The 24,439-nt window shown below is 43.7% G+C and overlaps 15 protein-coding genes across 15 annotated transcripts; 11 read left to right on the forward strand and 4 right to left on the reverse strand.

The window, feature by feature from the left end:
* Positions 1-13: 13 nt before the first annotated feature.
* Positions 14-1,717, forward strand: DI09_48p10 (uncharacterized protein; the record flags this gene model as incomplete). Its single annotated transcript, XM_013381992.1, has 4 exons — positions 14-98; positions 157-730; positions 794-1,196; positions 1,385-1,717. 4 exons carry the CDS (start codon positions 14-16, stop codon positions 1,715-1,717), a joined length of 1,395 nt encoding a protein of 464 aa, XP_013237446.1.
* A 149-nt stretch (positions 1,718-1,866) lies between these two features.
* Positions 1,867-2,467, forward strand: DI09_48p20 (uncharacterized protein; the record flags this gene model as incomplete). Its single annotated transcript, XM_013381993.1, is given in 2 exon segments — positions 1,867-1,957; positions 1,977-2,467. 2 exon segments carry the CDS (start codon positions 1,867-1,869, stop codon positions 2,465-2,467), a joined length of 582 nt encoding a protein of 193 aa, XP_013237447.1.
* Positions 2,468-2,641: 174 nt separating this feature from the next.
* On the forward strand, positions 2,642-3,592 carry DI09_48p30 (uncharacterized protein; the record flags this gene model as incomplete). Its single annotated transcript, XM_013381994.1, has 1 exon — positions 2,642-3,592. The coding sequence occupies one exon, from the start codon at positions 2,642-2,644 to the stop codon at positions 3,590-3,592; it is 951 nt and encodes a 316-aa protein (XP_013237448.1).
* A 215-nt stretch (positions 3,593-3,807) lies between these two features.
* On the forward strand, positions 3,808-6,312 carry DI09_48p40 (uncharacterized protein; the record flags this gene model as incomplete). The annotated part of the gene is made up of 5 exons (XM_013381995.1): positions 3,808-3,958; positions 4,140-4,423; positions 4,462-4,773; positions 5,188-5,826; positions 5,866-6,312. The coding sequence occupies 5 exons, from the start codon at positions 3,808-3,810 to the stop codon at positions 6,310-6,312; spliced, it is 1,833 nt and encodes a 610-aa protein (XP_013237449.1).
* Positions 6,313-6,396: 84 nt separating this feature from the next.
* DI09_48p50 (uncharacterized protein) lies at positions 6,397-7,065 on the forward strand (the record flags this gene model as incomplete). The annotated part of the gene is made up of 1 exon (XM_013381996.1): positions 6,397-7,065. The coding sequence occupies one exon, from the start codon at positions 6,397-6,399 to the stop codon at positions 7,063-7,065; it is 669 nt and encodes a 222-aa protein (XP_013237450.1).
* Positions 7,066-8,781: 1,716 nt separating this feature from the next.
* Positions 8,782-11,016, forward strand: DI09_48p60 (CMGC/SRPK protein kinase; the record flags this gene model as incomplete). Its single annotated transcript, XM_013381997.1, has 5 exons — positions 8,782-9,139; positions 9,166-9,524; positions 9,571-10,039; positions 10,212-10,268; positions 10,298-11,016. The coding sequence occupies 5 exons, from the start codon at positions 8,782-8,784 to the stop codon at positions 11,014-11,016; spliced, it is 1,962 nt and encodes a 653-aa protein (XP_013237451.1).
* Positions 11,017-11,105: 89 nt separating this feature from the next.
* Positions 11,106-11,816, forward strand: DI09_48p70 (uncharacterized protein; the record flags this gene model as incomplete). The annotated part of the gene is made up of 4 exons (XM_013381998.1): positions 11,106-11,270; positions 11,304-11,373; positions 11,404-11,493; positions 11,524-11,816. 4 exons carry the CDS (start codon positions 11,106-11,108, stop codon positions 11,814-11,816), a joined length of 618 nt encoding a protein of 205 aa, XP_013237452.1.
* Positions 11,817-12,286: 470 nt separating this feature from the next.
* DI09_48p80 (hydroxymethylglutaryl-CoA lyase) lies at positions 12,287-13,351 on the forward strand (the record flags this gene model as incomplete). Its single annotated transcript, XM_013381999.1, has 6 exons — positions 12,287-12,481; positions 12,527-12,765; positions 12,797-12,936; positions 12,967-13,082; positions 13,107-13,146; positions 13,176-13,351. The coding sequence occupies 6 exons, from the start codon at positions 12,287-12,289 to the stop codon at positions 13,349-13,351; spliced, it is 906 nt and encodes a 301-aa protein (XP_013237453.1).
* A 213-nt stretch (positions 13,352-13,564) lies between these two features.
* Positions 13,565-14,074, forward strand: DI09_48p90 (uncharacterized protein; the record flags this gene model as incomplete). Its single annotated transcript, XM_013382000.1, has 1 exon — positions 13,565-14,074. One exon carries the CDS (start codon positions 13,565-13,567, stop codon positions 14,072-14,074), a length of 510 nt encoding a protein of 169 aa, XP_013237454.1.
* Positions 14,075-14,123: 49 nt separating this feature from the next.
* Positions 14,124-14,975, reverse strand: DI09_48p100 (uncharacterized protein; the record flags this gene model as incomplete). Its single annotated transcript, XM_013381977.1, has 1 exon — positions 14,124-14,975. The coding sequence occupies one exon, from the start codon at positions 14,973-14,975 to the stop codon at positions 14,124-14,126; it is 852 nt and encodes a 283-aa protein (XP_013237431.1).
* A 174-nt stretch (positions 14,976-15,149) lies between these two features.
* DI09_48p110 (putative endoplasmin/endoplasmic reticulum glucose-regulated protein Grp94) lies at positions 15,150-17,522 on the forward strand (the record flags this gene model as incomplete). Its single annotated transcript, XM_013381978.1, has 1 exon — positions 15,150-17,522. One exon carries the CDS (start codon positions 15,150-15,152, stop codon positions 17,520-17,522), a length of 2,373 nt encoding a protein of 790 aa, XP_013237432.1.
* A 503-nt stretch (positions 17,523-18,025) lies between these two features.
* On the reverse strand, positions 18,026-18,823 carry DI09_48p120 (uncharacterized protein; the record flags this gene model as incomplete). Its single annotated transcript, XM_013381979.1, has 2 exons — positions 18,026-18,492; positions 18,529-18,823. 2 exons carry the CDS (start codon positions 18,821-18,823, stop codon positions 18,026-18,028), a joined length of 762 nt encoding a protein of 253 aa, XP_013237433.1.
* Positions 18,824-19,729: 906 nt separating this feature from the next.
* DI09_48p130 (uncharacterized protein) lies at positions 19,730-20,719 on the forward strand (the record flags this gene model as incomplete). Its single annotated transcript, XM_013381980.1, has 1 exon — positions 19,730-20,719. The coding sequence occupies one exon, from the start codon at positions 19,730-19,732 to the stop codon at positions 20,717-20,719; it is 990 nt and encodes a 329-aa protein (XP_013237434.1).
* A 514-nt stretch (positions 20,720-21,233) lies between these two features.
* On the reverse strand, positions 21,234-22,551 carry DI09_48p140 (CMGC/MAPK protein kinase; the record flags this gene model as incomplete). The annotated part of the gene is made up of 6 exons (XM_013381981.1): positions 21,234-21,443; positions 21,474-21,553; positions 21,582-21,653; positions 21,677-22,050; positions 22,076-22,261; positions 22,292-22,551. The coding sequence occupies 6 exons, from the start codon at positions 22,549-22,551 to the stop codon at positions 21,234-21,236; spliced, it is 1,182 nt and encodes a 393-aa protein (XP_013237435.1).
* Positions 22,552-22,709: 158 nt separating this feature from the next.
* On the reverse strand, positions 22,710-24,434 carry DI09_48p150 (uncharacterized protein; the record flags this gene model as incomplete). The annotated part of the gene is made up of 1 exon (XM_013381982.1): positions 22,710-24,434. One exon carries the CDS (start codon positions 24,432-24,434, stop codon positions 22,710-22,712), a length of 1,725 nt encoding a protein of 574 aa, XP_013237436.1.
* Between the last annotated feature and the right edge of the window lie 5 nt (positions 24,435-24,439).

Consider the following 24,439-nt stretch of genomic DNA (forward strand, 5'->3'; position numbering starts at 1 on the left):
CAAGGCGTTTTCAATGAAGACTCTTGAGTCGTCCCTGGACAAGAATCAAGTTCTGATTGAAGCTAAGGAGCTTAAGGAGGACCAGAACAAAATTCAAGGTACATTTTTATTGTCCCCATTAAACTGCAGACATTTCTTCCCTCCCTTGCCTTTCAGTTTCCGATATCCCAAAGGAGTCTCCATTGAAAACGCCTTGGGTAAAGGCACAAAGATCTCGCGGATATGCGAATTTTGAATCAAACTTGGTCTGCTATTCAAGAACGGACTCTACCAATAATATTCTGTATTTGAAAATCTTGGGAAACGACCTTTTTTCCAATGCTGATGTCCAAAGCCCGGAGCTTTTAGTGAGAAGCCTAATCCGGCTTCCCATTGTGATGGACTGCATATCGGAGATTGGTGTTGAACACCGAACTATCGACGATTACACTGAAGATGTAAAACTCCACACAGGCGGCATATCTGTTGGTCTTGAGACCATCATTGATTATAAAGGTAGCGATCGGGATCTTATTGTCATTCTAGATAACCAGAAATTTTCGATATTGCCGACCATCTCAACTCACGGATTGTCCCAAAATGTCCCTCGCTTGCTGGACCTTATTGATGAGACCTTGAGAATACCCAATTTCAGTGACAAACTGCGCCTAAAAAACCTGATTTTGTCTTCAAGCTCGTCAGGCATAACGAGTATAGCAAATTCGGGCCACAGCTATGCAATTCTTTATGCGTCTGCTCCGTTTTCGCCTGGCTTGGTATTTTTTTTGGTTTATTCTTATGTTTAGCTGTGCAGAGAGGCTTTGGAGGGAATTACTCAAATATTCTATCTTGATCACCTTTGTTCCCTGATTTCCTGCAAAGATGAAAATCCTGATTTGGATCGGTCAGTTTTAAAGTTCACAAAAGATTGGGAAGCAATAGTGTGCAGAGGAATTTGCGACCGATTTTCCATCTTGGGGGCGGAGGACTCTATAATAGCCTCGGCTGCGGAGACTGTTTTTGATATATTTTCTAATGGAGGCCCGTTAGCTTGCAAGGCTGGAGGTACCAGACTGCCGTTCTCCGAAGAAGATGCCAGTAAATTACCTATCCCTGATGGCACCAATACATACTTTGACTTTCCATTTCCAGTATCATCCACTGCCACGTCATTCATGACCGTACCATGGTGCGATGACGACTCTCCAAAATTCAAGGTATGTGTGATTAACAGTAATTCCGCTAGATTCTTGCATCCATCCTGTCGAGCAAATATCTTCATAGGGAAATAAGAGAAATTAACGGGGCATACGGCGGTGGCGCCTCTTTTTCCGACATCAGCGGGGTGTTTTCTTTTTACACATATCGCGACCCATATCCTCTCAAAAGTTTGGAAACCTTTCAGAAATCAATTGGCTGGATCAAATCTGAAGATAACGGCCCAAACGACCAAGACATTTTGGAGGCCAAGCTTTCCATATTTAAATCCATGGATGCCCCAGTCGATATTGACTCTTTGGGCATGACCGAATTTATCCATCGAATCAGCAGTGAGGAAAGAGACGCACGAAGAAAAAAGTTACTATCGGTCACTCTGCATGATATCAAAGAGCTACTCAATAGGGTTTGGCCAACCGGAGGCCAAGGACCGAAAGGCTGTTCAGTAATCATAGGTGGCGGAATATCTCCACCTGCCGATTGGAGGATAATTAAGGGACCAGGCTGTTCTCAAAGCTAAAATCAATAAAGAACCCCATAAACCACCAGCATGAGCATCATGATCATGATCATCGTTTCCCCTTGGTCCGCCGCAGCATTTAGCTGCCAATTGTCCAAAATACATTTTAAATTTTCTTTCCAGAGGAAATATTTTTAACTTGAATTTACATGGGCAAGACTCAGAGTACTATCACTTCTGAAAATCTTGCCGACCTGACCAGGACCACATATTGTAAGCATACGCATGCTCTAACGTACAGTCGAAAAAAAGGAAATAGATCAATGGTATCAAGGATTCATTTCTGAAATTCCCCGCGGGTATCTCACCGCACACGATTTGAACAAATTGTACGAGCAATACTTTCCGTTTGGCGATACAACGACTTTTACCACGCTACTGTTCAATCTTTTTGACGAAGACAAAGATGGAAGGGTCATGTTTGACGACTATCTGCGCTCTCTCTCCATAATTGCCCGCGGAAAGTTTGCAGAAAAGCTTGTATGGTCTTTCAGGTTTTACGATATTGACAATGACGGGTACATTTCAAGAGAAGAACTGCTGCTTGCCACTAACGCCATTTATAAAATGATCGAAAATATAGCCACACATCCAGAGGATGAGGATACGCCAGCCAAGCGGGTGGACAAGCTGTTTTCGCTTATGGATACAAACAAAGACGGCAAAATAGACTTGGACGAATATTGCATCGGTGTAAAATCGGACCCATTTATGATACAATCTTTATTTTTGTATGATGGGCATATATAAATTTTTGTAAAGTTAAAATGGGCACGCGTTTGGGAATGTGAAAATTTGCTTTGAACGGTCAATCTATAATTAGAGCTGCACCGGTTGGTCTCTGTTACTTGAGAAATGATACTTCAATGGGAATCCGTTTCAGCACTCTTCATATAAAGAGCACTTATTGAGACCACGAACAGCATGATGAAAGGCGAATGGATTTCAATCTCCATCGATGAAGACCAGTTGTATTATCCGGAACCGAAGCGCGAAGCGGCAATCTACTGCACCAGCCCTTGTGTTGTGATAAATTCTTTTGAAAGCCTACAGCCGGCTTGTGAGAAATATTTCGACTCTAAAGAGCATGGCGGAGACGAGTTTTCTGGATTTCACTGGGCTAGGGCCAAAGAAGGCAATCAAAAGCTGTCTTTCCCCGCCAAAAGGTCTCCTGTATCGCCCCAAGATTCTTCAAATGCTAACATTTTACTTTACCGTGGACAATCGTTCGAGAAAAGCTTGGACAAAAGCTTGGAAAGTTCAGACGAGGATGATGATATGTCGATTGCGGACGATTTCGAAGACTATTATTCGGTAAGGGAAAGATATAAAAGCAGCTTTGAAGATTATGTGGTAAAAGAGGAGCAAGAGATGATACTTGATGTTTTGATTGAAAATCTTGAAATCAATGTAAGCGATCATCAAGGCCGTGATAATGAGAACCATCATGGCGATGCTGATAATGAGAAAAATTCCGATTTCGATTTCGATTTCGATTTCGATGCCGATCAAGACGACGATGATTTCAGCKGCATCTTTTCTGAGGGCCATTCTAGCAATGAGGTTGCCAACAAAAGCCTTAACAAAGCGTCAAATTCTTCCTCCTTATCTTCGTTGGAATCTTTTTTGAACTTGAGAGCTTACTTTTTTAACAAGTACCTGTTGCTTGAGCAATTGAGAACGGGCCAAAATCAATTCGAACTATTTAACCAGGTCGCTATGATGACCATATCTGAGCCAACCGATCTACGTCCACGAAGCACATTGGAAATTGGAGAAAATAATATATCAAGTGAAGAGGAACACGGCAGATTTACCGACTGCGACGAGCTTGAGGAAGAATTAACAATGTCTCTCCAATCGCCACTGAAATAGCAATTTTGGCTAGCCCTCCCAACTAAATAAAGAATTCAATTGAAATGTACGATTTCATTTTAATTTAGCAATCCAGGCAACCAACTCGCCAATCAAATTGTGGCTGCGTTTCAAATAAATCATAGATAGCCCTCGGGGTGGATCCTTTTATCCTCAATCTAGCTACGAGATTCCTGCTACGCTGTACCAGTTGCTGACAGACATAACCATTTAGTATGATGCAAACCGAGTGCTACACGACAGCTGTACCGATGCCTTCATCACCCAAGCAGATTGCCTCCAACGAGGTCGACATTAGTGTGATGGCCTTGCATTATCCCACACAAATTTCTTATCTGTATTCCAAGGGAATTTCCAACCTTACAAGTAAGCCCATCTGCTTATGCATGTATCGTTACAGGCCGCCATGGGTTTTCGCCCGAAAAGCTTGCAAAAATATCGAATGCGCAATTCATCGACTTGTCTACTGATATTTTTGACGATATTAAAAGAAGAGAGGGTCTAAGCAACCAAAGCCCCGCGCAGCCTTCAAATCAAATCCATTCAGAAAGGCGCATCCAAGCAAGGGGGAAACTTTCCATGCTTAGCGAGGACAAGTTTCTTGAAATCATCAAGGATGTTGTGTCAGAATGGACTCTTCGCTTTCCTGAACACATTGTTTCCTCGCAGAGCGATGCCAAAGTTTCGTTTCAAAAGAGAAAGGCACCAAGAGTAAGCACCTCTGGCCTTTCGGAGCACATGAAGCCATTTGATCAAGAAGAACGCGACGCAAAATCGGCTGGAAGATTTTCCTTCTTTAATAAGAAGATAGAAAAGTTATTTGCGTTTGGCGTATGATTTTTGTTTATGCCAACTTTGTATAGAAGCAGGGTTCACACCGGGATCATCGTAGCCTCAAGTCGCCATCCCAACCGGTCTCTCCCACGTTCAGCGTTTCAAGCAAAAAAGTTCCATTTGATTTTGGATCCATCGAGTCGCTTCTGACCGAAATTTCTTCAAAATCCAAGCATAATCCCGAAATCGACACCTCGCTTCTCGATTCAAGCTATTCTCTATTTTCTGGAGAATTTGAAAAGAAAATTCGGGACCAATCGCACATAATCTCGTCTCAAAAGGAAATAATTACCAKACAGCAACTTGAGATTGAGAAGCTTAGAAATGAAGCAAATATCGTATCAAAGGTATTGCATTTCACTCGCCAATTTCCATCCTAGGAACTCAATGACTTGAAAAGGGAAAATAGCGAATCCGATAAAAAGTGTTCTCTCCTTCATACCCAAATACTCAACCTTGAGCTTGCTCTTAATCGCGAAAAAGCGTCCTCTGCCCTATTGGAAGAACAGGTATCCCCTCCAGCATTATTAATCCGTGTAGAAAAATAAGCTAAATCAAGAAGTTATAGGCGCCTCTGCTCTTTTGACCTCGGCCTGTTCAGGTACCATTAGGAGTGTTTTTACAAAAAAGAAAACGCGCCCCAAATCCCATCCCTTGCCAGCATTCTCGGGGTTCCTAGTCTGATTGGATACATTAGGAGTATGCATCCTTTAAATAGCATTTTGGCTCTTTCAGACCATTTTATCCTTACGATTAACAAGTCGCCCAATGCTACGGACATTGCCTCTGTCATGAAGGCATATACGGTGCACATCAAAAAATATCTTGTCTCTGTTGAGAAGCTGGAGAAAGAATTTTCTGCCCTCAAGGTTGTTTCAAAGAAAAAGGACGATGATAAGGTTGCTGAGCCCTCTTCGTCCGGCGGTCGACTTTCTCTTTCGTTGCCCTCAAAAGTGATCCTCAATTCGTCAAAAAATCTTAGAGTAAAATGCACCACGTCCCTTGGTATCATTTTAAAGCTATTGAAGATTGCCTTTGGAGATGAAAACCAATTTCCTTTGGCTGAGACGATTCGGCAGATTGAAATGCTAATTCACGATGTTGGCATTCTTCTTTGGAGGATAAGTCAGGCGAAAACCCTTTTTTTGATAGCACTTGAAAGATTTACTGTGGCAACGGTCGGTGATGCCTATCAAGAAGAAATCATAAAATCCGCCGAAGAGGCCAATTTTCAAGCTCAGCATATAACATCTCCGTCGATCAAGAAAAAAGATGATGTGCATATGATCTGCGATGAGGAAGAAACATCTTCGACCCCTCCTTTGAGCGCTCTCGATCTTGATTCCTCCTCGACCGATGCTATTTTAAAGCCCAAATCGGACAAGTTTGACTGTATAAAGGTACAAGGCATCTTTGTTGATTTTTAGGCGGATATTGAGGAAAAAACGGACAAAATCATCCAAATTGTGCAAAGCCTGCTGCTCCAACTTGCTGCATCGTCAAAAAATGGCCAGGAGCCCCCAATTTCCATCTTCCAATCGACAAAGCTCTGCAATGTGCTTTCACAGGTTATCATTTATTCGAATGGCCTTCTGGAGCGGTCCAAGGAGTTTATTACGCTTCCGGCTATGCTCCATCAAAGGATGAATTCCGAGGCTGCCATGTGCAATCTTGAAATAGCGGCTGGCACGTTTGGCGCGATCAAGCAACTTATTTTCCAAAAAAGAGCCGATGGAAGTAGCGAAAATGTTGAATCCACCATTGAGGATGTTGCCCGTGCCCAGCTAGTTGATGCCTGCCACTGCCTGATCAAAGCTACCAGAGACTTTCACTGCATTCTTGACCGAGTAGCTAATGTCAACCATCGACACAGCAGTAATAATTGAATAGATTTTTTGAATGCCAATAAATTAATACCTTGAATAATTTAATGGACCCTCTTTAATTTGCTTGTAACTTTACACCACAACATGTCGTTTGTATTTCCGGGGCAAAAAATCGTCCCTTCCAATAAGATCACGCCAGCCAGGTCCGAGGCGATGCTTGCCGAAGCGGGGCTATATCGCAGCTTGGAAGATTCGTTTTTGCATGCCTCGCTTTTTGGAAGGCTCTCGGTCATCAGCAGCGGAAATACACGCTCAACGTCCTTTAGCATTCTGCCCCCATTCTGCAATACCAAGATTGAGGATACACACCGCATTGGTCCAGTTACTTCCCATCCAAAGGCTGGTGATTTGGTGATCGGAAAGGTTACAAAAATCTCACAGAGAAATGTTTCCGTCACCATTCTTCTTTTGGCCGTTGATTCCACCAACTACTCGCGGTGCTCTGCAGGCCATTCCGGAATCATTCGCCTGAATGACATCTATAATCGGATTCTTGGAGAGAATACACAGCACGTTGCCATTTCTGCCTTTAGGCCCGGAGATATTGTTCGAGTTCGTGTGCTTGCAATAGCAGAGGGAAATATCTACTACCTCTCAAGCGCCTCTGCAGATTTGGGCGTAATATACGCACGTAACTCAACAACAGGAAATCCTATGACGCCCGTTTCGGCAGAAGAAATGATATGTCCTTTAAGCAGTCAAATAGAGCCAAGAAAAGTTGCTGCCGTGGACACAATAAAAGACACCAAATAATGCCATCATTGACTCAAGCGAGGGAATACCTTTAAAAAGTAGTCGGGAAAAGGCGCATCCACACGCAGTGCGGAGCCTCCTTGAAGCAATGGGGGAAGTAGAATGGACCTGCAATGAAGGAACAGGCTATTTCTACCGCTAGGCAAACCAACTTTCCCAGCAGCAGAGGTGCAACACAAACCAGTAATTGCCCTACTTAGGTTCAAATTGCCTTGATACAAATAATCGCCAAGAATAGGTGCATTTAGCTCTTTGGCACAATGAATGCGAAGCTGATGCGTACGTCCCGTGATTGGACGCAAGCTTACAAGCGCGATTTTCTTTGAACAGAAAGAGCTGATCGCCAAAATCCTGTAGTCGGTAATGCAAGGCTTGCCATCGGCCTGATCATTTGTCAAGGGAAATCTGGGCCTGATCGAGGAGCTAATCCTGGAGGGTAAGCGCACCTTGTCATATACACCTACCTTGTGTAGACTGAAGAAACCATGTGTTCGTCCCAACTGCTTGGAGCCTCAACGACCGCAAAATACTGCTTTTTAATCGTACCACAAGAGGAGAACAGAAACGAAAGTTTTCGAGCAATCGAATCTCTCCTTGCTAGCAGCAAAACTCCAGTCGTGTTCTAAAGAATGGGAAGCCGCCGCTTACTTTATCTAGTCTGTGAACAATGAAGGGTGTATGCTTATTTTCAAACATAAAATGATGCAGTACACTAAAGAGAGAAGGTCCGTAGGGTTTGTTGCTCAATAAAGCCGACTCGCCTTTGCAGGGGCCATGGACCGGTAAAAATGCTGGTTTATTTATGGCTATGAGATTTTTGTCGCGGTAAATAACTTGGTCAAGCAAGTAATTGGCGAACATTTGGGACTTGATTGTCGATTTCATGTTAAAATTTGCTGAATTTTAAATTAATTTTATTTCAGTAGAGGCAAGGTCCACATGCCATACTCTGATGAATCTCCTCGAGATTTTTCCAATCGGCGAAAGACACCTCTGAGGTTGTGGAAGCCTCCGCCAATGTCCTTGATGCGTGAGCGGATCGACGAGTATGGTTCCGACAGACGCTCATTTCGGGACGAGTATGGTGCCGACAGACGCTCATTTCGGGACGAGTATCATTCAAATGGACGCTCATTTGGGAGAGATGACCAGAGAAATAGGGAACTTGCTTCGCAATATGCGGAGCCATCATCACCCAGAAGGTCCCTAGATGGTCATTCTAGATACCAGAGAGGTAATAGAGAATATCACCACGAAAAGGAATATCACTCCCGAGAATATCATCCACGGGAACACCACCAAAGAAAAAGTTATTCTCCTAGTGAACGTGAATACGCAAAAACAGATCATTATGAACACGCGGCTTTTCAAGAAAAACCTACAAACCCAAAATCTCCACATTTACTTTATCCACACAATCAATACCACACCGATACGGAGACAAGGAAAACATTGCCCAGGATCAATTCAGATGGTCAAACAATTCGAACGATCGATCAGTTTAACAGCATTAGATCGCAATCGCGTTCAACAGAAAAAAAGCCATCTCGGCAACACGAGATCGAAAGGAGAAGAAGCTCTGGGACCGACTCCTTTTCCGATATTTCTTCTTCCAGCTGCTCGCCGCCTTTAAGGGAAGAAAAATCGCCAAGCTCGGCAAAAGGAGCAGCATCATGTACCAAAAAATGCCTCTCATCACAACAGCTCACGACCAAGATGCCATTGCCACCGCAAGGAACCAAAGAATCATCAAGGCCACCGACAGAAACAATGACACCACCAAAAAGCTTGTCGCAGCTGTCTAGAAAGGATTTGGAACAACTTATCCCACACATGAATGACATTGACGCGAAATATGAGAAAATCTCTCAAATTGGCGAAGGTACATACGGAAAGGTATTTAAGGGAGCTGTGAAAAACCCCATCGGTGCGCAACAATACGTGGCCATGAAGAAGGTCAGAATGGAGTGTGAAAAGGAAGGGTTTCCCATCACGGCCACGCGCGAGATCAAAATCCTTTCTTCAATCGCGCACAAGAATATCATCCAGCTAATCGAAATTGTAACATCAAAAGGTACCATTTTTCGTTCTAATGGCCAGAGTCTGTGTATATGGTTTTTGATTACATGGAATACGATCTTGCGGCTCTTATCTCCCAGGCCGCCACAGAGCTTCAGATCCGCCATGTAAAATATCTGATCAGGGAAGTGTTGGAGGCCATGGCTTATCTTCACGAAAACAAGATTTTGCATCGGGATATCAAGAGTACCTATTCCGATCGATTACTCATCATAGGTTCCAATGTTTTGCTCTCGCGCAAAGGCATCGTTAAACTAGCGGATTTTGGTCTCGCCCGCAGCTTTGCCAAAAGCCAGATGACACACATGACAAATCGGGTTATTACTTTATGGTATCGGCCGCCGGAACTATTACTCGGATCTTCGACATACGACTCTTCCGTAGACATGTGGGGTGTCGGGTAATCGCTGACAAGATTATCTGTAGATCACTTCTGGCGGAATGGCTATTGAAATCAGCCCCCTTTCAGGGATCCACAGAAATATCGCAGCTGATGGCAATCTTTTCCGTTCTAGGAAACGGCGCCTCTCTTCCGGATTGGTCCGATTGCCCCACTCTTGCGGCGCTGCCGTGGAGCAGGTGGATCCACCCTCCGAAGGAGTATCAGCCCAGAGTTTTAGAAGCAAAGCTCAGAGAGATTGGATTGTCCGAGCTCGGTTGCGAGTTCGTCGCTTCGTTCTTGCAAATGGAGCCCACAAAGAGGATCTCCGCCAAAGCAGCATTGCAACACCCCTTCTTCCGGGAGGAGCCGCTGCCTGCGCAGCCGGAAGAGTAAGCATGAGATTGATAATTTCCGGTAGACTTCCCTTCATCGAGGGAGACTGGCATGAATTTGAGGTCAAAAAAAATACTAAACGTGCAAGGCGACCCGATGGTGACGATCAAATTACAATTAGTAAAAAGTAGTTCGTTTTCAATTTTAAAAATTGTACACATTCAAATTCAGCCCTCATCTGAGATGCCGACAGGATATTTTGCATCAAAATTTGCAGCCTCTTTTGAAGAAAACTCAAAAGCGGAAAAAGAGTAAGGCGGTTGGTTATAATTTTTCGGTAGCTCAAAAAAAGACGTTGATTCGATACTCAGTGAAGACGAACAGGAGGATCAAGAAGACTATAAACGAGGTAACTTTGGCCCCATTATTGATTGCTAGGCGGGTATCATCCAGTGAAAAATGGTGACCTGTATCATAATCAGAGATATAGGGTGTTAAAGAAGCTCGGGTGGGGACATTTTTCAACGGTTTGGTTTGCTCTGGACACCGTTACTTCTTCCTTTGTTGCATTGAAAATAGTGAAGAGCGACAAAAGATACGCCGACGCCGCATTTGATGAGATTGAGCTTTTGGAAAGAGCCTCTGGAAAAAAAGGGGCTCGTAATCATCGACCGGCATGCCCTTCTACATGCAATCCTGCACAGGGTGGCCAACGTGTTGTTAAGCTGCTTAACCACTTTACCATAAAGGGCCCCCACGGAGAGCGTAATGCTTGCCTTGGTTTATTTTTCGTAGATATTTGCATGGTCTTTGAGGTCCTTGGCCACAATTTACTAAAGCTTATCAAGGAATATGACTACAAGGGGATTCCTATTGCTACCGTCAAAAAAATTGCCGTCGATGTGCTCAACGGGCTAGACTACCTCCATTCAGTCTGCGGAATTATCCACACCGATTTAAAGCCCGAAAATGTGCTTCTTTGTCTAGACGGCGAAAGCATCGACGCGCTTGCCACATCCAGCGGGCTTTCCAAATCAGAGTACAAACGGAAAACGGAGCATCCATTTCCTGCCACTTGCTCCGGCTTGCTCAATGATGTCCGGTTGGTTTTTTCCCTAACTCCAGGCTTGAACAAAACCTTAATGAGATTTCTTTAAATAGCCCCGAGCGGCCATCAACAGCGGATCAATTTGCCAAGGTTACAGATATCTCGCTGGACCCCCTATCAATTTCAAGGTACCGTCACATGCTGCCCAGATCCATCTCCGTAAAGATTGCCGATCTTGGGAATGCTTGTTGGACTGATAAGCATTTTACAAAAGACATCCAAACAAGACAATATAGATCGCCTGAAGTAATTTTGGGCGGTGAATATAACTTTACCGCCGATATTTGGAGCTGTGCTTGCATGGTACCGATCGAAGATGCCGTGTATTTATCTTAGATTTTCGAACTGCTCACTGGAGACTTTTTGTTCCAGCCAAAGGAATCAACAAAGTTTACAAAAGATGCAGGTGGGGTTGATGTGTTTATGCGTTTACTAGATCATCTTGCCCAGGTGATAGAATTGCTCGGGGGATTTCCAAAATCCCAAATCAAAGGCTCATATGCAAATGAAATCTTTTCAAAAAAAGGTACCTTTTCCTGCCCTCAATAGGCAATAGGCGAGATTAGAGGAATCAAGGAACTGAATTTGTGGCCACTTCATGCCGTGCTAGTCGATAAGTATCAGTTTCCTGCAACTGAAGCACAGGAGATTTCAGAATTTCTTCTTCCGATGCTACATGTAGATATTAGGAAAAGAGCCACAGCTTCCGACTGTCTGCGTTCGAAATGGCTTTTTCCATATAACATTATTGAGACCAGTGAGCAAAACAACAACCAAGGCAATCCCATTGGGTGCGAACAGGATGAGATTGAAAAACGTATGACCAACCCTGTTGAGCCACACAAATAAATTAAGTGTTACAAATTTGTACTTTTTTATTTGTTTGTCATTTCATTAAATGTATGTCGTTACAGTGCCAACATTTGTATGCTGATTTGGACGCGGATGGCTTATTTTCAATTGGAGATCCTCGATGCTGCTGATTTCTTTTCTGGATCTATAATAGTACCATCCTGCAAAGACATACCCTTCGATAAATTGATTATCACATACCTGGAACGATGCCGGCCACTGAGAGCAGTGTGGAGAGCAGCACCCACCTGTTGGCAAATCCCCTGGACCGCACGGCAACAAGTATTGGCGGTATTATTACAGCTGTAAAGACCGCTGCAGTCATATAGGGCGATGTTTCCGCCCCAAAATTCACCATCTCCAATGGAGAATGGAAAATTTCCACAAAAGTATTGCAAAATTAATTGGAACAATTTTTCCCCAATAAAATAAACACGCACAATTTGCGTTTGGGTGTACATTTTCCAATGCTTAAATCGGCGTTTGTAAAATTGGTGGAAGTTGGCCCCAGGGATGGGTTGCAATCCGCCTGTAAAGTATTGCAGCCCGAGCAGAGGGCAATTCTTATTAAATTGTTGGCGCACGCAGGACTGACCTCAATTGAGGGCGGCAGCTTTGTTTCCCCCAAATGGGTTCCAACCGTACACATGGATGACGCGTGGGTTATTCTTAACTTTTAGATGGAACACTCAAGCCTGGTATTTGAGCGTTTGAAGAGAGACAATGAGCCCTTATTGCCATTAAATGCATACTCTTTTCTTGTCCCCAATAAAAGGGGGCTTGAGGCGGCATTGAATGCCGGCGTAAGCAACATTGCTGTTTTTGGATCGACCACAGAGTCTTTTTCGATGAAGAACCTTAATTGCTCCATTTCGGCTAGCATGCAGGCCTTTGAGGATATCATTTTCGAGGCAAAAACGAGAAACCCCAACATAACGATAAGAGGGTTCATTTTCCATTGCTACGCTGACCTTTAGTTACTTGTCCTGTGTTTTGGGCTGTCCTTATGAAGGACTGGAAATCGATCCAAAAAGAGTTGCCTGTTTAGCAAAGCAATACATAGACATGGGATGCTCTGAAGTATCCCTTGGGGATACAATAGGAGCTGGAACCCCCCGTAATTTGAAAAGATCCTATTTTGTATTAGAGCGATCGGAGCAATTAATTGAGGCAGTTTCTAATCAAATAGCCCTTCCTAAAATTGCTATGCACTTTCACAACACATATGGGCAGGCCCTTGCAAACATATGGGCATCGCTAAAAGTACACCTTTGCACATAAACATAGGCTGGAATACGCATCTTTGATTGCTCCATTGCCGGATTAGGTTAGCTAACTTGATTAACGCCATCAAAGGAGGCTGTCCCTATGCAAAATCTGCAACCGGAAACGTGGCAACTGAAGACGTTGTATATATGCTTCAAGGAACAAAATACGATCCAGGCGTCGATTTGGATAAGCTCAAGATCGCAAGCGATTACATTCTGCATCAATTGGGTATTTTCCATCCACCATGGCTTATTATATGGTAGGGCAGCGAGAGTCTGGATCGTTCGTCGGTCGAATAATGGGAAACAAAAGGCTGCATAAATAGTGACGGCCATTTATTAATTGACAATAAAACCTTTCAATGTGCGTGAAACACATCCCGTTAGCGCTTGATTGCTGATAAATTTCGCAATTGAGAGGTGACTTGGCCCTATAAATTGGGGGCTTGGCGCAGATCGACCGACACACGCATACACATGATATTCAAAACAATCCTCGCTTCCTCTCTATTGCTCTCCGTTTTAGGTCAGGTATGCTTGGCCGATGGCAGTATCCACGAAAATTCAGATCCCGATACTGCTTCTGCATGCGGAAGCGTGGCACACGCTGGTAAGATCAAGTTGGGTGCCAAGGAACGAGAGCGAGAAGATCCACGTTGCCCTTACCGCGAAAGAAGAGGCTGCACTGGCCGTGGCGCCAAAGGCTACGATCAGTTTGACGGCCCATATGGGGCTAGAGATCGCGACGATTTTGATGGTCCATATGGGGCTAGGGAGCGCGACGATTTTGATGGTCCATATGGGGCTAGGGAGCGCGACGATTTTGACGGCACATATGGAGCTAGGGAACGAGGCCGATTTGATATTGAAGCTATACGAGGCTATCATGACGACCCTTCTCGGCCTGATCGCGATCACCACCACGATATGGAATCTTATGATGACCCGTATCGCTATCGCGAGAGAGATTATGGATATTACTATTAGAATAAACATATCATTGCAACGATACAATTTATTCAATACAAGTGGGTTGCTAAAATCCCAAAAAGGACTTCTTTTTAGACTGTTTAGGAAATTGACGCGGGTTGGGGAGAACTTTTGGAAAGGTCAAATTTATGGTCGATAGATTAAAAGACGACCCTCCGATTTCCATGGCAGAAAATCTTTCCATCGTGGCTGATGTATCTCTTGACGGTTCTTTATATTCCGAAGAAAATGCATGTGCTGCCGATCTGGATGGAGGTAATGACTGTGTTGTGACGTTGGAAATTGAAGCTAAGGGCTGACTTCTTCCAAGATGAGATGAGTTGAAGGTTGAAGGGCCATGCTTTTCGGGCAACATGGGAGGTGGCTGTGGTATTGAATCAGAAAGAGGTTTAACTGGAGATGTGCTTGGCATTCTGGGTGGAGCGGGGGCCATGCTTGGCATTCTGGGTGGAGCGGGGGCCATGCTTGGCATTCTGGGTGGAGCGGGGGCCATGCTTGGCATTCTGGGTGGAGCGGGGGCCATGCTTGGCATTCTGGGTGGAGCGGGGGCCATGCTTGGTATCTTGGGTGGAGCGGGGGCCATGCTTGGCATCTTGGGTGGAGCAGGGGGTGGAGGCTGCGAAGGCATTTTCTTTTCCATTTTAGGCAATACTTTCGAAGTTTCAGACCCGACTTTACGAAGGGTTGGCATTCCGCCTTGGAATAGTCCGCCAAGAGAAACAGGTGGGTGGTCTTCAATGATACTGTTTCCAGCAGAAGCTATGCTGCTGGAATTGGAGGCAACTGCGGATCCAATGGCTACTGTTGCCCCTTCAACAATCGGAGCAGACCTGTCATTCGTTTTTGTCTTTTTTAATGATTTTCCTTTTTCAATTGACTTCAAAAGGGAACTATTCATTTTTGAAAAAATGAAAAAAGACACTTATGCCATTTTAATAAAAACATCATTGGTCAATTGTCCCTAAATTAACGTAAGGGTATTAGATTTTAATTAACACCATTAAATTTAATCAAGGAAATTTCTAGAAGCATCGGTAACTTAAATCCATCAAATCGTTGATTTTTTGCTCAAATGAAGTTCTTGCACTTTATCGTTCTCAATCTCTTCATTGTCACCTGCTTGTTTGCTGCGGCTACGTTTTCTTCTGCAGCAGAGGCTGATATCCATAACTTCCAATCTAATGCCAAAGATCTTCTTTCCATATTTAGCAGATCAATCTACAAGAAGCCATCAGATTTCATTAGGGAGCTCCTTTCCAATGCTGCAGATGCCCTTAACATTAAAAGATTGTCATCACTTACTCTTGGCGGAGGCTCCACCGAAGAATACAAAGTTTCGGTGATTTGCAACCCCATCAAGAAGGAATTGATGTTCATTGACACGGGATGTGGTATGGACGACGTAGATATGCGAGCAAATCTTGGCACCTTTGCCAAATCGGGAACCAAAGAAAAAATGCAACAAATAAAGGCAACAAATTCCTCGACCCATTCAGAGCTTATTGGTCAATTTGGACTTGGGTTCTATTCTGCATTTATTGTTGCGGACACGGTTACTGTTGTTTCTAAAAAGCACTCTTCTGACGGTACAGCGCACAAAAAATATGTGTGGAATTGCAATATTAACGATGGAAATTATACGATTAAAGAGATTAAAGACGATGACCCCTTGGAGCGATCGTTTCCCATCTCTAGTGGCACCAAGGTCATCCTCCACATTTCCGACGAAAGATTGTTGAGAGACATTTCAGATGAACTTGCTGATGATGAGCAGGAAAAGCTTGACTTTCTTGATCCCGATTATTTGAAAGAACTTATCATCGAGTATTCTCAGTATATCTCATACCCAATCTATTTGGTTTACAACAAAACAGTTACTTCTGAGGTTCCATTGGACGTGGAAGAAGAAAAACCCTCAACACATGATGAGGAGATTAAAGTTGAAGAAGAGGACGATGAGTCAAAGGCCAAAAAGACCACCAAAACCGTCACATCTGAAGAAGTTGTCACGGAAAAGGTAAACATACAAAAGCCTATTTGGGCCGATTCTTCCTCAAGTGTCACTGCTGAGCAGTATAACACCTTTTACAAGACCACATTTAAGGAATCCTCTGATCCCATAATACATCAAAGAGGATCTGGTAGCATTTCGTTGAAAACATCGGTGGACTTCCAATACCTCATTTACATTCCAAAGACACCCTCATTTCAGCCATTTTCTGGCGAAGACATCCCCAAGTTTCTCAAGCTTTATGTGAAGAGAGTGTTTGTCACCGATGAGTTTGGCGAAATGTTTCCCAGATACTTGTCATTTATTAGGGGGGTCGTTGATGTAGAGGATCTTCCATTGAACGTGTCTCGTGAAAGTTTACAAGACCTTACGGCGCTCAAATCGGTCTTCAAATATCTTGCTAACAAAGTGGTTGGGCTTATTCACAGTCTGTCAAAGAACATCACGGCGTACGAGCCGTTTTATAAGCAATATTCTGGCCACATCAAGCTGGGTATCATTGTTGAGAAGGATCAAAAACGCAAGGATTCCCTGGTGCCTTTGTTGCACTTTAAGTCGTCCCATAATGTTAGCGGTGTCTTTCTGGATGAATATATCTCAAGAATGCCAGAAATGCAGACCGAAATATACTTTGTCACCGGCAGTTCGGTCAAAGAAATGCGAAAGCTTCCCCAAATTGAGATGGCCATAAAGAAGGGCTATGAAGTGCTGTATTTGGATGAGTCCTTTGACGAATACTTGGTCCAGGCCACTCCCACCTATAAAGGAAAAGTTCTCCGCAATCTTGCCAAATCGGGCGTCAATCTTTCTGACGAGTCTGAAAAGCAGAAGCTAGAAGAAGCTCAAAAGAGGTTCAAGCCATTGACTGCTCATATGCAGAAGCTTTTTGCATCCACCATCGAAAAGGTGGTTGTATCCGGTAATCTCGACCGTTCTCCCGTTGCCATTAGTGCCTCTGCCAATGGAATTTCTCCGCAAATGGAAAAGCTTTTAAAGGCAAACAAGAACGATTTTATGGCCCAATACTATTTGGGGCAAAAAAAGATTCTTGAGATCAATCCGGAGCATCCTTTAATCCAGTCAATGTTGGATGATGTCGTTTCCGCCTCAGAGCCCGTCGAAGAGTCGGACAAGAATATGAAGTTGCTCTACTACTCCGCCCTCTTGCATTCCGGGTACGAAATATCCAATCCTGCCGAGTTTTCCCAGGCAATTGAAGACATGCTGCGTTCCAAATATGGACTGAGCTCTACAAGCAAACGTGAGGAAACCCAGGAGGATTTATTTTCTCAAAAGGAAAATCCCATGTTTTCGTTCCCAAATATGGAGGATTTTGGCTTAAATTCGGAAGAGGCCGCAGAAGCCAACCTTGACGAGAAAATGGCTGCTGAGTATGCGGCCATGGATGCTGCTGCAGAGCATGAGGAGATTTAAATAAACATTTAATGATCATCAGCCCCCCCCCCCCAACGCCTACTCAACATCACCTAATTGCTTGCGTTTGGTTCCTGCTGTTCTTTTTCGGTTACGTTTATTGGCTACAAAATCATTTTGCACGCATGTCAATTTTCTTGATGTAAATGGAATCCAGCGGCGTGCTATCGTTAGCGATGATGGTCTTACTCCTTTTCGCCCTCTTCGAAGCAGTATGAAGATGCAACTGCCAGGAATTGGCCGGAAAGATCAAAATCCAACGCTGAGATGCTCGTTGGGAAGCCTGGAAATATTTTTATCCGCCTTTTTGCCACAAGATCCCAAATGCAAGCAGAAGCATCTGAACCGCCGGTCGCAAAAACAAGCGACCTAGTTTAAGAGCTTGTCCTTACTTTGGGTGGAAGGCAATCGCATTTACAGGATAAACGACCTCAGTAGGCTCTTGCTCTGTCACCATCGACCGGTGGCATTTGAAGGCATATTTTTTTGCTTGGTCGCCGGCTTCAATGTAATCCACACTCACTCGCCCCTCGATTGATGAGCATACGAAAACTAAAGTAAGAACGTGAACGGGAACTATTCGGATCGATTGGGCAAATTCGAACGCATCTTGTTTGGTATTTCAGAGAAGACTCCCGCTTTTGGATGCAATCCAACTTGGGCGAATTAAGATCGACCTCGAAAACATCGATGTTTCTATTCGCCATTCCCACTACAATGCGGTATGCACCTGTCGACGGCACTGGCTGGCAATCGATTGCATATACTTTGTCAGAAAGCACAACGTTGGACACCAATTTCGCCGTGGACGATGGACCACATGTGGATTCCCAGAGCATCAGGTGTGAATCCCAGCTTCCAGATACAAAAAACCCTACAACGTAAATGCACAGCGCAAACTTGAGCCAGGCAGCGAGCAAATCGACTTGATTGGAGCCAGGTGAGCATCTTTTACTTCCGAAACGACCTGCTCTTTTTCCCAGTCAATGCTAGCAAAATATAAAACAATGATGTATGCACCAGTATAGACTTCCAGAGAGACCACCTGTCCATATTATTGGCCGGTCAAGGCCGGCTGTCAGTATGCATGCGTCCAGGATGGATCTGTTATTTTCGGGGACTATTCTCGAGACAAGTTTATTTAGTTGGGTATCGTGGACCTGGACAGAACCATCCCACGAGGTTGCTAGAAGATATTCGGGATTACAACCAGGCTCTTTGAAAAAACGTAGAGAAGAGATTCCATCCTTTGGCGGGCAAATTAGCTCAAAGTCGCCATCGTTGAGTAGTGGAGAGACCATGGTTGAAAATAAAATTTTATTGAAACGATGCATCGCCAATATGCCGGCCATTTTAAATTGCAAACCTCATTTCGGGGCTGCATTGTAATTTTCCAAATACAACTGCAACATTTCGGGCACCCAAAGTTATGATCGGCCGCCAAAGTGAAATGTATGCACCAATTTTGTGATCATTGCAGGGAGGCAAAAGTCGACACGATAAACAAACTTTTAGAGAACATATCGAATGATACTGATGCCTCATGCATTTCCTCCTCCATCAGAACCCAGATATGTCCTCGCATTGCAAAAATCTCGGACCTCTTATCCGAAATCAATGGCTCGATCAAGTTATTCCGTATTTTACCAAGTAGATTTATAGAGTCAAAGCTAGAAGCCACATATCCAAAAGAGCTTGATGAGGCGAAAAATGTGTTCCACTGCGCAGTGTCAGGTAAATACGGCTTGAGCTTAACATGAGATGATGAGTAGCGCTTTAATGTGCAGATTCTTTTTTCTGCCAGGGCCACAGCAATAAAACCCCATCTAACACTGTGATTGCAAGGATAGATTTAGGGCTGGGCCAGACAATCTTTGGGACGCCATGGTGGCATCCACATGATGGGGCCCATTTAAAATTTCCATTTTAAACAGTACAATGGGCTACAGGTTTTACACCAAAATTGCTTGTTTTGTGTAATTTTATTAAATCATGGGGTCACCAATTACTTTGGAATCGTAGATCAATGCAATTAAAGCGATGCGAATAATGAAATTTGCAATCCCGTGATCGAAATTTAATTTACTCGGCGCTTAAAACGTCTCATGTGTAGCATTCGGTCTCTCGATCTGTCAACACTCAATTTTGGCACTTATCTTTTTCTCGTGCTTGCATTTTCGGGTCTCCTAGTTTATGCAATTATTTTTATGAATCAAAGTCCAGGGACACCCATCAATGCAGCTGATCAACTCAAGATGGTCGAATATACCATCCAGCCATTGCAATCAAAAGGCCTAGGAAACAATAGCATGGCTGTGAGGCCCAATGCTTCAAGCATTTTATTTACCACTTTGGTTTCATTTGTGCTGCGATTGTGCGCCATACTTTGTCTCAATTTCCTGATCATTGATTTTAGCAATTTGCACCCCGAAATTGGACTATTGGGATATTTTACCTTTTTATTGGTGGCATTATTAATTGTCTGCAAAATCAACTTTGAGGGGCTATTTGAGAAAAGGGCTGTATCGATCTTTGGGCCTTCAACCCTGTGCGTTTCGCTGTATTCGTGTAGCCAATTGAATCATCTTTTTGCAAAAGCATTGGAGGAAATATTTGGCCGATGGTCGAACATTCATATACCCAACCACATCGATAAAAATGCGCTATCCAAAAACATTTCCATTCTGTACGAATTTACACATGCCATGACTTCGCACTTGGAGGGCACTTATTTTTTCGTCCACAGAGCTCCAATCACACACGAAGACGAGAAATTTCTGCTGATGGTTGCCTATAATAGCTATATTGACACTATTTTTGAGGAATTTCTTCACGGCCCCGTATATTGGCACGTTTTTTGCTACTTTGACCCCCAAAGCTCATTTGTTGCAGCGTGCAAGGCAAACTTTGACAACGTTATTTCTGCCACCAACACTTCGAAATATCAAAAGCAATCTGCTTTGAAGACACCCGTTGCAGATGCCAGGATTTTGGGGTTTCTGCACAAGAATGTTGAACTACTTATCCCTTACTATGCGCATGGATACTACCATGCCATTTGCATCCATGATGATCTTAATCTTGTTCATGCCAGGTCGATGGAAATCCTCAGATTGGCTTCAAACACAAAATCGACCAAACCGCAAATTGAGGCATGCTTCGGAATAGCGAATTTATGCAAGCCGTTGCAAGACTGAAGGAACTTTGTCCCGAAAAAATCCCGCCAAGAATCCTAATTTTGTATCCAGGGGCAATACCCAGCCCGATCTCACTATATCTAGAAACTGCAAATCAAGCCGTATACGCGGTTTTGAACGGCCAAAATTTTAATAATAAATCGGTAGATTAGCAAATGCGGTCTAAATCACGTGAATCGATTTGTTTTCATGTATTTTTCGGGCTTTCCTCGCAACAGAAACATATCGGAGAACGATCCAGTTGAGGATGAAAATGCAGAAGATCTTTTCATTGGATGCATTTCAATGGGCGAAGCCGGTTGCGAGCGAGATAAAGGCCTAATCGATAAGCGGGGCAAATGATACTCACTCTGTTGAAAGATTTTTGGGATGGTACGCTTCGATTTCAGACCAAATCATATCTAAAATTAGAGTTGGGCAAAGTAAACTTCACCTCTAATGAGATCAATATCTTTGATATCTTTAATATGTTCAAATGAGGTGTCAGAAAAAGGAGTGCCCACCAACTAGCATGTTAGCGCGAGAAAATGGCTACCAAATCTCGCTGCTTGAAATAGCCCGAAAGATAGGGGTGATGAAGGGCCTCCTTGACGGATATTCGATCGAGAGGATCAATACAAAGCATTTTGTCCAATAAATCGATTGCTCCGGGGCTTAGCTTGGGGAACAGCGCTTTGAAGGAGGATCTTGTACAATGCGGCTGGGATCGAAGGAATTGCTGGCTCTAAATGGATAAACAGCCGGCAATTGGTACTCTTTTGCTTTTCAAGCGCGAAATGAAATATTCAGAGGGAGAGCCGAGAACCTCCAAAATCAAGGTCATCTGGTCAACGGCTAATTGTGGGAAAACGCCATTTCATACCATGCTTTCCTGGAAACAGCACCTGGCCACTGACTAGCTCTCCGAAAATACAACCGGCCGCCCAAATGTCAACTGAATATAACGATCACAATTACAAGACGCTACCTGCTTCGTCATAATGGCCGTGTGATAGCATGATCTCCGGTGCTCGGTACCACCTAGTGGCAACGTATTCAGAAAACAAGGAGTCTCTTGGCTCTCGAATATTATCAACCAATCCGCGGGACAAGCCAAAATCACATATCTGATGATTAAACGCATGGGGTGGCGTGCTACCTTCAGGTCGCAATTGGAATTGACCAAAATGTTTCCAGGCTTCAAGTCACGATGCACAACATTACATGAGTGCATGTAGTAAAGCGCCTTTAAAATCTGATACAGAAAATACTGATAGTGAGCATCGGTCATTTGCTGTCCTGACCGGATAATTTGATGAAGATCCGCCTCCATCAAGTCCTGCAGTACGTAGCTAAGGATTAAAAAAAGAAGTGTACATCTCTTCAAAGCATGGCGACACTGGAAGCAGAATTCCTTTCAGTGAAACGATGTTTGGATGGCCCGAAAGGTGTTTGAGTATTTTAAGCTCCCTCAATGTACGCTTGGCCAATAAAATGTTGGTGAAAATTTTTTTGATCTTTTTAACGGCAACCTTTTCACCGCTTTTTTCGTGAATAAATGCGCTAAAAGTTAAAGATCCAATGTTTGCTTACGCTACGATTCCATATGCCCCTGTTCCCAAGTATCGTAGGAGAGAAAATCCCTTGTCGATTTTAAACTCATGTTGGAGCTCTTCCTTGTGCTTTGAAAGCCTTTTCTCCCTTACGGGCTGGTTTGCATAGCCATTTGTACCGGAGCCAGAAGCTGCCTGGGAGTCTCCAGAAACATCCGATGCCGTTTTGGACTGTACTGATGCTGTCGGAATGAAACTATTGGAAAGACCCCCGATTACCCTCATATTTCCAGAGTACATTGAACCCGACAGTGGAAAGGCTGGTTCGTATATTTATAAACTTTCATTTCGACATAAATTTCGACGAGACAACAACTGAAACGCAATTACCAATCGGATCGGCATACTCCAATTCATACAATTTGCAAAAGTAGCCCAGTTTTTAAATTAATTTATCGTCACATTTTTCTAATCAATTTCCCAAACAAGGTGGAGGCAGTTCCCCCGATGATTTCAAGCTCAACAAAGTCCCCGCAACACAATACCCCGTCGTCTCGGTGTAAATTTGCCATGGTTTCCTGGTATCCCTCTTTTATAATGACCATCTTGTTTCCTTGGTTCCTACCGCGCCACTCTTTTTCGGCCCTTCTGCTGGGCCCTTCCAGCAAAACAAGCTCTTTCTTCCCGATCCATTTTTCTTTTACAAGATCATCTGCGATTTGGTAAAACCGGTCAATAAGCCGTCTTAATCTTTTGCTCTTGATTTCTTCCGGGACGTCATCGCTCATCGTTCTTGCTGCGTGTGTCTTTGCTCGTTGCGAGTATGAAAATAAATATCCCGTATCGTACTTTGCAATCTCAAGCAGCGAAAGAGTTTCTTCAAACTCAGCATCGGTTTCGCCACAAAACCCCACAATGATATCGGTAGAAATTGTGACGCCCGGAATTGTGTCCCTAATGGTGTTTAAAAGATCGATGTAGGCCTCTCTGGTGTATCCTCTCCGCATTCTGTCAAGTACACTAGAAGAGCCTGATTGTGCTGGCAGATGGATGTGTTTGCAAATGTTGCTCCTTTCGCTCATTAGTTTAAGTAAGGACATTGGAAAATCTTTTGGATGCGGGCTAGTAAATCTAAACCATGTTTTGGGGAATTTCTCGGACAAAATATCCAAAAGATCCGCAAATCTTGCAACGTTAGCGCCGGCAAGCTTTTGCTTGTAAATGGTTTTAAACCCAGGCGCCAGGTGTGATGCGTCTTCAAGAGTTGCAGTTGCAGCCATCGTTTGATCAAGATACGAGTTGACATTTTGACCCAAAAGCGTCACTACTTTTACATCTTCTTGCTCAACCAAATGCCTAACCTCATTAATAATGGTGTGGAAAGGTCTGGACCTTTCCCTTCCTCTGGTAAAAGGTACAATGCAATAAGAACACATGTTGTCGCATCCGCGCATAATGCTAACAAACGCAGCCTTTGATGAGGGGTCTACTCTGACAGGCCTTAGCTCGGCATATGTCTCTTCGATCGATAACTGTACATTAATTGAAGGCATTCCAGTTATCCCGGTTGTCCTTAACAATTGGGGTAAAGATCTATATGCATCTGGACCGCAAACCACATCTGCGCATCTTTTCCCTGTAGTCAGAACCCCTTTTAATCTTTCGGCCATGCATCCCAAAATGCCAACCAATAAAGGCCGTTGGCTTTGTTTCTTTTTAAGGCCCAGTTTGGAGTTTGCATGTTCATGACAGTGTCGTAATGCATCGATGCGTTCAAAAATTTTGGTTTCCGCATTTTCACGGATCGAACAAGTCATCAATAGTACTGCATCGGCCGGTGTTGTTTGTGGATCGGAGAATTTCGCGATAAGGTTAAAGCCAGCGTCTAGCAATATGGAGCGAACGAGCTCAGTATCGGATACATTCATTTGACACCCATATGTCTCCAGTGCAACTGTTCTCGGAAAAGTTCCCTCCTGCGTGTTCAAATTCAAATCTCCAATTATTTCTTCACAATCGGTGGGAGATGTTTGGTGGTGAAAAGTAGACGACTCAGTTAAGCTGTTCCCTGCATCTTTTACATGTAAAAAATCGCTGAGCAAAGGGCCTTGTTTGGGCAAAACCCTTTGTTGCGTAGAAAAAGCCCTCCTTAATTGCAAAAAGAAAGTAACTTTCTGGGACATTAAAT

The sequence above is a fragment of the Mitosporidium daphniae genome (genome assembly GCF_000760515.2).
Source record: "Mitosporidium daphniae strain UGP3 chromosome Unknown contig-48, whole genome shotgun sequence".
NCBI lineage: Eukaryota > Fungi > Microsporidia > Mitosporidium > Mitosporidium daphniae.